The sequence below is a fragment of the Parasteatoda tepidariorum genome, chromosome 3 (assembly GCF_043381705.1).
Source record: "Parasteatoda tepidariorum isolate YZ-2023 chromosome 3, CAS_Ptep_4.0, whole genome shotgun sequence".
Lineage (NCBI taxonomy): Eukaryota > Metazoa > Arthropoda > Arachnida > Araneae > Theridiidae > Parasteatoda > Parasteatoda tepidariorum.
The window spans coordinates 19,397,487-19,409,142 of NC_092206.1; the positions used below are offsets into that span (position 1 = coordinate 19,397,487).

An 11,656-nucleotide genomic window follows, 5' to 3' on the forward strand; every position below is an offset into this window, starting at 1 on the left:
AGTGTTCAAAAAAGTATACAAAAGCTAGACGTTAAGAACGTATCCAATGAGCGAGCAAAGCGAGCATCGGATTGTGAAGCAATCCGAAATGAACTGCGAAAGCAGTTCCGGGGGTTGGCGAGCGCCAGTGAGCAGGGGGCGAAGCCTCCTAGAAATTATAAATTTTAATATTACGGAATAACAAAAATGACGGCGTGTACCTAACAGTAAATATTGTAAAAGATCATGGTCGGTGTAGAGAAGCACTAGATCGAATAGTTATGTACGGCATTCCCCTACACAATTTTGGCGTAAAGTAGTTGCCACCATTTTTAGGGATGATGTACACTAAATTTTTTTTACCACTTGTAATTAACTCAAAACTGCATTTATAAAGTAAGAATAATAAATTGATTCAAAAGAGCAAGCGATTCCAATCATCTGTACTAAATAATCATTGGCTGCCGCTTTCTAGAAGGCTAACTGCGGTCATTACGAAGTTATAAGTCCGTAATGTTCAATTTTTTTCAGTTTTTAAAAATTTTAAGTGACTTGGGCGACCAGAAAATATCAATTAGTTTTATTTATTTTATATAATTTTTTTTCGTTACCGCACTATAGTGTTATAAAATAAAAATTTCGGCATTTTGGACCATTCGTTATGTATACAAAAAAAAAATAATAATTAGGTTTTCATGCAATACTCGCTTTTATGCTTGCGAAGATGGAATCTTGTTAACGAAATTTTTATGATTTTCTAGTTAGCAAGAACATTTACAAGTCTAATAAAGCCCCCTATTACTGACAATGTAAGTTTCAATCATTTCCTGACCGCTACGAGGGGAACTTATCTCTGTTGCTGTTGCTTCTAATGCCTCTTGCCCATATCAGCAAGTCTGCTTGGTGAAACCAAGCAAATTTAAGGTAGAGGATGCATTTCTTGTTTTTCAGAGGCGCCATCTATGGCCAAGAATACGACTTAAGCCACACACATACGTCATAGCCCTTTTATATGGTAAACCCATTAATCGTAACTTGGATCTCAACTAAGGCACGATCGATCTCCAATTCAGTACTCCGAGAGGTATTGGTTTGTTATTGGAACATAGAGGACTTTGTGACCCGGCAGATTTAAAGCACTCCAGTCAGCATTTATAACTCGGGAGTCTTTAGCAAATGGGGAACATACTCACGATCTTTTGGACATGGGCCCAAGGCCCTATCGACCAGGCATACTTATCTCTAAATTCAATTTATCGTCGGTTAAAATTGTGCCCACTTTCTGGCCAGTTAGAGAACCCAAATTTCAAAATGCTGTTTCTAATGACAATGCAAGTTAAAAAATTTCGTAAATTTTACAGCAAAAATGTATCTTTGATTTCTCCGTAACCGAATTTCGGAACACTTACCGACATTAACAAATTAACAGACACAAAAAGGAAAGGAAGAAGATAATGAATAGAAATAGCAAAATTTAAAAAGCTACGTTTCTCAAAAAGACTAAAAAGAAGAAAAAAATTACATTCTTGCTCATACCAGCGTACGGGCTTCAATTTCGTTATAAATGAGTATCGAAAATTCTAGCACGACTTTTGGGCGAAACAAAATTAATAATAATTTTTTCTTCTTTTAAATTTTTATTAAAAAATGTAGTTTTTAAATGAATAAATATTTTAAAATTTAATTTTATCATTTAAATTATTTCAGCTTCAGTTTTTAAAATAATTTAGTATTTTTACATTTAAATATGTCCTGAAATATCTCCTATACCAGAATTTCATATTTTTTTTCCATTAAAAACAATGACCGAGATCATTTGACATTTCAGAAAATATGTAGGAACACGGAAAACAAATTTTAACAAGAAAAAAAGAAATTTAACTCAAATTCTAAAAAATGGCTCCATCATAAACTCTTTCTGAAAGACGAAATTAACTGCTGATTTTCCGGTCAATTTTAATTAATTCGCAGCGTGTTTTATACATCGCGTTGGCATAAAGGGTGATAAATTTTAATTCTTTTTCTTTATTTAATATCGCAATTCCTTGCATCATTTGCAGTTTAATAATCAAGCTCTTTGCGTGCAAGCTGATGTAATCATCACCGAAACTTGTCAAAATGCTTTAATGAGACTTCATCACGTTCTTCATTACACGTTAATCTTTTCCCCTTTATTTGGTTTAAACTAAAAATAGAGGAGAATTTCTTGAAATTTAAGATGGTGTTAGGCACTAGCTGTTATCGCCTGCGTGTATCAAACTCTCTGTTAATGAATAAAAACACATGATATAAAAAGCGTGAATAATTTGTTATTGAAAACTTGATTTGAAGTTTTTTTTCCAAGAAAAGTAAGTAAAAAAACCCTGATATTCTGTTAAGTTTTAAGATAAGTTTTAGTGTAAAATATAACCCACTAAATTGATTTGAAACTAAAATTAATTAAATTTATTTTAAACACACTATTTTAGTTTTTTTTATGGTTTTTTTTTTGGTTTTTGGATAATTTATAAGACTCTTATTATACCAGTATTGCTCTATGCAAGTGAAACATGGTCACTAAACGCAGACACTCAGTGTACTCTTGGTGTTTTTGAAAGGAAAATCCTTAGAAATATTTTTGGCCCAGTACAGGAAAGAGGCCGTTGGCGAATCAGGTATAACTTTGAATTATATAGACTCTATGGACAGCCACAGATAGTACAGCTCATCCGAAGCAATAGATTAAGATGGCTTGGCCACATCTGGAGAGGTCCAGAAAAGAATACAGTACGAATCGCCACCTTTAAAAATCCTTCTGGATCTCGGGTCAGAGGAAGACCTCCAACTAGATGGCTCGATGACACTACTAAAGATCTCAAAGTAATAAAGATTAACAACTGGAAAAAATTCGAAATGGAAAGGAGGCTACGCGTGGTTGAGGCAGCCAAGGCCTGTGAGGGGCTGTCGTGCTGAATAAGAAGAAGAAGAGGAAGAAGATCTTGTTGATAAGAAATGTATGGTTTTTAAAATGAACAAATAGCTCAAATATGTATATAAAAAAGAAGTTAAATTTTTTTAAGAAAAATCGTGATATTTTATCTGATATCATGATGTTTCATCGAATATCGTGATATTTTTCCATATAGATCAGCTGTTCCCAATTTTTTGCTGCTGTGGAGCCCTAAATGATCGAGTTACTTTTAGCGAAACTTCGAGACTTGATGAATAATCTTCATTAGCAAATGTGAATATATTAATTAACAAAAGAGTATTAATTATTTTGAAAATATGTATTGATCTAAATTTTGAAAATGTTTGGTGAATGAGAGAAAATTTAAAATTTTCCATTCTATCATTTCATCAAAATTAGTCTTAAAATTGGTTTTTATGTCATTCTCAGATCTGTGTCCGGAATTCACAGATCTGGAGCTGCATCTAGTTGAGTTCCTAATATTATTTTGATGCATGCATAAACTGAAAGAGAAATTAGCTGAAATATGGTTTATATAACATAAAATTGAAAAAAGAAGAAAATGAGCGTTGAGAATGGTTATGAAAGAAACATACTTTTTCTTTGTCGAATTTGGGTATTTTTATTCCATTTGAAACACCAATGAAATTTTTCATAGATGAATATCCTTTTCATAATTCATTTATTAGATTGTCATTAGAAAAAATATTTTGTTGAAGTTCTTTCTTCGCAAGAATTTCAATTAAATAATTACATAAAAATAACGGAAATATTAAATAAGTAACGGGTTATTAAATGGGCATAAATTTAATAATAAATTTCGAGAAACATTACTAGTTAAAAACAATTCTTGACTCTCGGAACCTCTGCTACCCTTTCGCGAAACCCTAGGGTTCCACGGAACAACATTTGGGAGCCACTGCTAAACATCATAGGTTCCCAATGCGGGCTCTATTGCCCCCCAGTGGGCAGTTGAAAACTTATTGGAGGGCGGTGAGATTTTCTATAGGAAGTGTAAGAATTTACATATAGAAGAAAAGTTTAAATATCGAGTACACATAAAAATTAAATTTTATTTTGCATTGAAAAACCAATTCTTATTAAACTCTTTATAAATTACATGTTATTAAAGTACTTATTAATTCAGCAATTTATTGAGGGAAAAACTACCAACCAATTTTAGTATGAACACGATACTTAGCATGATGTTTCATACAAAAAAGTTTTACTCTAGGAAGTTTGAGATGACTTTTTTTTTCTTTTCAAAATTCAAACTATTATTTTCGAACTTTTAATTAACTTAGAGGCTGTCATTTAGATAATTTATACTTTAAGATCTTCGGAGTAGAGATACACAGGGAAATTATGTAGCTAAATAAGTCAAAAATAAAAACTTCCCCGATAAATCTCAATTTCTTTTCCTAAAACGTCACTTACACAGTCTTTATTCATTAGTTTAACTGTAGCGCGCACACACACACAGCGTGCATTCATAATATATGCCTAGAAATATCAGTTCACCATGGTGCAAATTTTCTGCAACGTTAGTAAGGTGCAAAATTGAATCAAGTTTCTGGTTCAAGTTGGACCATACTATCATGTAAGAAGCTTCATAAAGTACAATAATGTAGGGTAAACCAACCAGTGAAGGAACACTACCCAGTGAAGGAACATTTCATATATATTGATTAAAAATAAGAGTTTGAAAGTTTTTCTTTAGATTGATTGGTAAAAATAGCTTACTGCCAAACAATAGGAAGTCATCTAGCAATGTTTTGGATTACCTGGTCAAATAGATTTCTCTGAAAAAATTTTTGAATTTGTTATTATCTCTGCAACACCTTGTTTCGTTGAAAAAATTATAAGGTGAGTGTTTGTACTTATATGTTTGAAGTGGAATTAATTGCATGTAGTAGTCTTATTTTTCTCACTGTGAAAAAGAGAATTCAAAATATAGTTATTGAAGTTACGTTTTATTTTTTTTAAAGCACCATAGCATAATCAAGTACTGAGATAAGGGGGTGTTTATTCACTGGATCACCAAACGATGAAAAACCAGTGAAGGAACAAGTGTTCCTTTACTGGGTTTTTTTCTAAGTTAATGAAAATAAAAGATAAACTTTAATTTTCTTGTACCTTTAGTGATGTTCCGCATCAAAAGTATGTTAAAAATACGAAAAACAACTTCTAACCAGTGAGGGAACAGGCATGTTCCTTTACTGGGCATAGATTTCCCAGTGAATGAACAGTATGTGTTAATATGTTGACACTTTAATTTTCAATTCATGATTACAAAAAAAAGTTAACATTTTCCAAGTATTTATATGTTATAATTTCAAGAATAGGCTTGTTTTTAAATATTTGTATGGCTTATAAATTCATAAAGAGCATTAAAAAATAACCAAAATTAAGTGTTCCTTTACTGGGTGTTCATTCACTGGTAAGAGCTGTTCCTTCACTTGGTCTTCTTACTACTTGTTATTTGAACCTCCAAAACTTTAAATCAATGTTATGTAAGTTCTCTAAAAATTTTTTTACATAATTTGCAATTAGTAACAAATATGTTGTCACTGTCATTTAACTAAAATTACGAATTTTGAAATTAATATGAATTTTTAAAAAGCGAGCGAAGCTTAAGTGTTCCTTCACTGGTTAGTTTACCCTAATTCAACTTAAAACCATCTTAAGTTCGTAGAAAAACTTTTACCATTCAACACGCTTTGAAATTTCTTACAGCGAAGATAAGCTCTGTGAAGTTTTGAATCAGAAAGCTAACGTTTGCACATTTTAAACATAATTATTCTTTAGCATTTTTTATATCGATTATCAAATCGTTTGCATTATTTTTTTTATTTTATCTTTCATGGAATTCTAGATAAAAAAATGGATTTAGCTCAGTTTTTATTTTGTTCTACCGCACACAAGGTGAGCTTTCATTTTGTTTTACATCGCCTTCAATGTCAGCTTTTGTTTATATCCATAATATATATTTCTTTTTTATAATAGATATCTCTTAATTGTTTATTTAAAACAACTAAGGTAAAAGTTTTATTCGTAATTTAACTTTTAACAAGCTCAGTAAACCAAAGTGCGTTGTTCAAAACTTTAGAGCAATTTTGGCCATCAAAATAAGGTTCAAATTTGTTACAACAGTAATATGTTGCTAACTGAGCAAGTTTATTGTACATTTTAAGCTTTATTACACATTATCAGGGTTCAACTTGATAGGAAACTCTGCTCAATTTAAAATTTCTGCGAACTTATCGTGTAATAGTTCACGATCACATGACATTATGTTTCACGATTACTCGATCAGAGTGTTAAATATAATGTAGTTTTTGACTTGCCTTTCACTTTGTGGCTTACAATATGGATTACCCCTTCGTTTTAAATTATATATTTTTTCTCCAGAGAAGTAATAAAAATGTTTTCATGACTGATAGAAATACTTAGTCACCAAAAAGTGAGTTGCAAAATTATATATCACAACAAATTCCTTTTTCTGAGACATTTAAATCGATAATAAAACATACCAAAATGCTTTTATCACGATTGTAACGCATAACGTTTATTATGGAATACTACATTATTATGAGTGTTGATTAATTTTATTGGGGTGATGAAAATATTTACCAAAAGAATATAATAATATAAATGAGTTGATTCGGGAAAAAAAATCGCGAAATATAGTTAAATGTGGATACTTTTTAAAATATATTGCAATATTTAAAATACTTTTATTGGGACAAATATTTATGTTGGCGACAACTCAATCAATTATTGGGACCAATATTCGTGTTGGCGATAACTCAATCAATTATTGGAACTAATTATTCGCGTTGGAGACAACTCAATCAATTATTGGGACAGATACTTATGTTGGCGACAACTCAATCAATTATTGGGACCAATATTCGTGTTGGCGATAACTCAATCAATTATTGGAACTAATATTCGTGTTGGAGACAACTCAATCAACCATTGGGACAGATACTTATGTTGGCGACAACTCAATCAATTATTGGGTCCAATATTCGTGTTGGCGACAACTCAGAAAGAGCAATCGCCTAAAGAGGGTTCCAATAACCAATAGATTCCAAATTCAATAAGTTTCAAAATAAATGTTAATTTAAATGAGTCTCAATTAAAATTTCTACTAGACTCTTTTTCTATTATGTCTCGTGGAATGCATTACAGTAGTACTTACTTATGAGCACTGTTTCCTTTGAATGAAGCACTTTCCCATGTTGTACTGTTCGTTTTTATGACCATTTTGAAGCTGGCCGGATCCATTTGGTACATATGCAGGGCAAACTGAATAGCACACGTTGGCAAAGTATTGGGCTCAAACACTGGACTCACTACTTTTATAAGTGGTTCTTCTGTCGATACATCCACGCTGTAATACAGCATCAGACCTGTAAAACACAATACATGTACTTTATTTAAAGTGTCATGAAATAGTTAACATTTAATACTAGAAAGACGAAGGGGGACTTTTTGACCTCACTCACTTTTTTTGTTGCTCTGAAATTAAAAAAATAATAGTATTGAGTATTTCTGACTTTTCATAATTTGATCCAATTTTAGTCCTTATGTAATCATTCATCTGTTAGTCTTATAGTAACATATATATCTATTGAACCTTATACCAAGAATGACGGTTGATGCCAGAGCGACCCGTTAGGCATTTTGGTAGGTACCCCATAACCCTAGGTAGGTTTGGGAATAAGGTACTCTTTAGTAGGTATACGGTACCCAAGTTGCATTAAAATGAGTTTATTTTAGTATATTTATAATCATATCTATATCAAAGACTATATGTACTTGCAATTCATATCAATATATTTGTACGCACTTGCACTTCAAGAAGAAGAGGATCACATGTGACCTATGACGTCAGAGTCAGCTGATCATTTATAAGCAAAATGGCGTGCTAAATTTCTCCACATAAGTTAGAATGTTAATTAACGTGAAGTTAATTAACTACAGTGCCGTATCGCACATCAAATTTTTTGAAATATAATTCTGTCTCGCCCACTTCCTTTACTTAACTTAGATTTATTATTTGTTTATGTATTTATTGTAACCGTGATATATATATTTTTGTTTTGTGCACCTGGCAACTTTGAGGAATAATTAATTTTTTATGTTCTACGTGTCTTCGTGCTTGCAGCTGTGCTAAGTAAGAAATATATCATTAAAGAATTGAAATCCTTCTGAAAGAATCTTTGTGTAAGAATATAGAAAGTGTCGCTTAAGAGAATTGATACTTGACGGGCTTGGTTTCCTCGAAATACAATGGAAAAAGCATTTGCTAGCGTAAACAAATGCCACCTTTCAACAGCCAATCAGGATCGAGATACCCTCACTACGTCACTTGCCGGTATCCCAATATCAAACAAACTAACGTATAGTTGAAAAGTCTTCCGTTTAACCAAATACTTTTGCTAATCAAATTAATTCAAATACCATAAATTTCGATGATCAAGTTTCTAATATATATTTTATTAAATTAATTATAATTATATTTTAAGATTTCGGATGTCTAATTGATTACAAACAATCTGGGAAGAATCACATTAATAGCCCCTTCAAACTTTTTAGGTATATAGCAAGATTCAGTCTTTCTAATGTTAAGGCATTTAACTACATAAAATGCGCTGGAAAAGACTTATGAAAATGTATGTTTCGCTAAAAAGAAAAAGAATTAATTGAATTCGTTGGAATTCTCATAAAATATCGACGTTTAACATCTAAATTAAAAGGTGAAAATAAATAGCATCTTTCAAAATGAAGCTCTTTCTCCGAGAAAATATCACGAAATTTTTCAGCGAATCCAAAAACGTTTGCACACAACTATAAAATTAGTTTATATAAAATAATTGCACGCAAAAAAAAATTTCATAATTTTTTATTGTTTTCCATAATTTTATTTAGTAACGGTTGGCATTTTTTTTCAAATTGTAAGATGTACAAATTTTTACATCATTTTAATATATTATTTTATAATTAACAAAATATGAAATTCAAACGAAATCGGTCGAATATTTTCTGGGTAAAGTGACGTGAAAATCCAATCATTAGCTCAAAACTTATTGAGGGTGTTTTTATTTTATTTTATTTTATTTTGAGCATTGTAGAGCTTAAACTATCTTAAACTTGAGATAAATTTGTTTTGAAATAAACCATTGAATTATAATTTTTCTGATCATTTATGAATAATGAATTAAATTATGATGTTTCTTTAAATAACTAACTTCTTAAACTTGTGTAACGGCAATCATGCAATCAGTAATCGTAAAATCACAACATGAAAATTCTGACTTGCGTATTACATCTATGTTATTGTTGGTTCACGATTTTTTTTTAGATTTTATTAAAGTAATAGCTATAAGACCGACACACTTTTATTAAAAATGAACTACTAAAAAATTTACTTTAAAAATATCAAAAATTATTAAATGTTTAGAAGGAATGTTAGAAATGTTATAAGGCTAATAAGGTAATGTTTAGATAAAATTTAAATTATTTGAAAATGTTCCATAGAATTGTCAGAAAAAATTTAAATTATCTGTACATTTTCGTAAAAGAAAGTAAATAAATATAATAAAAATAGTAAAACTACTTCTGAATCTTCATTATCCTGAATCACTATTACTTCAGTAATCCATTCGAAAAACTAATAATTCATTTCATCCATCAAATTATGTTACTAAGTCTATTTTTAATAATGTTATGATTGAATGAATTGACGGGTTCGATAGAATTGGCTTAATATTTGGAATCAGCGCAGCTGTGCCAAATATAAACGATATTAGATGCTGTGACCAATGTAACGATATTAAGTGGTGTTATGAACTAAGTATGACGCGAAACAAAAGCGGGAGGACAAATAGAAGGCTTAAAACTACGAACATGTAAAATCCTTTTTTGAAAGAAGATGATCCCCTTAAATGATTACAATGAGTAACTATTTATTTATTTATTTATCTTTTAAAATGGCATTTTTAGTCTGTTTTTTGTCGAAATGTACAAGTTTAGAAACGTTATAAATAACAGGAGGTCACGTAAATGTTGTGAAAAACTTCTAGGGGAGTTAGGGTACTCTATCAGAATTAAAACTGCCTAGCAGCTCAAGCCCGGAAATGTCGTCATACGCCGCTAGGAGGCACTTAATTGCTAGGAACTGTTTCTCCGTATTTTTCTGAAAAGCTCATAATAGGAGGATGACCCTAGCAGTTACGGCTACATTTCCAGGCATTGGCCCCTATGCATTTCCAATCCTGATGATGTGCCTTAACTCCCCTAAAAGTTTGGCACATCATTCATGCGACCCTCTGTTTCATACAACGTTTTTAAACTTTTACGTTTTGAAAAAAATACATTAAAATTGACATTTAAAAGAAACTCTGTAGCTTCAAGAGCAAAACTAATTTCAGATTTAAAATCCCCACACCTGAATTGGGCAAGATCAAGTATTCATATCATTGCGACAAAAAATTTCTTTCCCCGTGTTTTCATTAGATATAACTTTAAAATTACAATTAATAAAAACAGAAATATATGTTTCATTCCAATTCAACTTATAATTCCTGGGTATCATCTTGTTTGTGAAGTAAAAGTGCTCCACGCGCAATGCGTCAACAGTGCCGCCATTCATGCTGTTAGTCTCGAAGTGATCAACAACTTAATGTTGTGGGAGCGCGTTTTATTTTGTTTTACATATTCATTTTTTCGTTCATTTCATTTATTAATTATATTTAACTTCATATTTCAACTTTAATTGTTTATTTATTTTTTGTATCGATCAGAATTTACTTCATTTTTCAATTTAACTATTTTACTTTCTTATTTATTTTTGCAGTAAACATACGTTCCAATATTTTCCGATTTGAAATCTTTCTATAGATATATACAGTGGTACCTCGAGATACGAGTGCCCTAACATACGAGTTATTTGAGATACGAGCTGTCGAGCGAGCGAAGTTTTGTTTTGAGATACGAGTGACATTTGAGATACGAGGAACGGCCAGGCAAGTCCTTCTCATCCTCGACAATGCTCCTGCTCACCCACCGAACCTCGAACATGACATCCTCGAAGAGTTCAAGTTTATAAAGGTTCTCTATCTACCACCACTCCTATCCTGCAGCCCATGGATCAGCAGGTGATTTCTAATTTTAAAAAGCTGTACACTAAGCACCTGTTCCGGCGCTGCTTTGAGGTGACAGAAAACAGAAACCTCACCCTTCGAGAGTACTGGGAGGACAACTTTAACATCGTGATATGCCTCAGAATTATTGATCAGGCCTGGCTGAGCGTTGCAACGAGGACCTTGACCTCTGCATGGAAGAAGCTGTGGCCAGAGTGAGTCTGTAGCCGAAAATTGTGCTGTGACCTGAGTCTATAGCTTCGAAGGATTCGAACCCAAAGTGCCAGTGGAGGAGGATATTGGGTCTCTGGGAAAATCCATGGACCTGGTGATGGGTGAGAGAGACGTGAACGAGCTCATCGAGGAGTACTCTCAGGAACTGACGACAGAGGAATTACAAGAGTTACCGTCGCAGCAGCATTCGGGGGTTCTGCAAGAAATTGGTTTCGAGGAAGAGCCAGAGGTGGAGGAGGTTATCTCTACAAGTGAGATAAAAGTGTTCTTGGGAATGTGGGCAAGAATTTCACAGTTCGTGCAAGGAAACATCCCGAAAAAGTTGCATCTGGTCGTGCAT

At 32.1% G+C, this 11,656-nt stretch overlaps 1 protein-coding gene across 1 annotated transcript in view; it reads right to left on the reverse strand.

The window, feature by feature from the left end:
- The window catches only part of LOC107456001 (leukocyte tyrosine kinase receptor), a 219,144-nt gene that overhangs the window by 148,361 nt on the left and 59,127 nt on the right, over positions 1–11,656 (reverse strand). Inside the window, exon 2 of the mRNA XM_071178398.1 lies at positions 7,137–7,347. Within this exon, the coding sequence (XP_071034499.1) occupies positions 7,137–7,347 (211 nt within the window). The remainder of the gene's footprint in view (positions 1–7,136; positions 7,348–11,656) is intronic.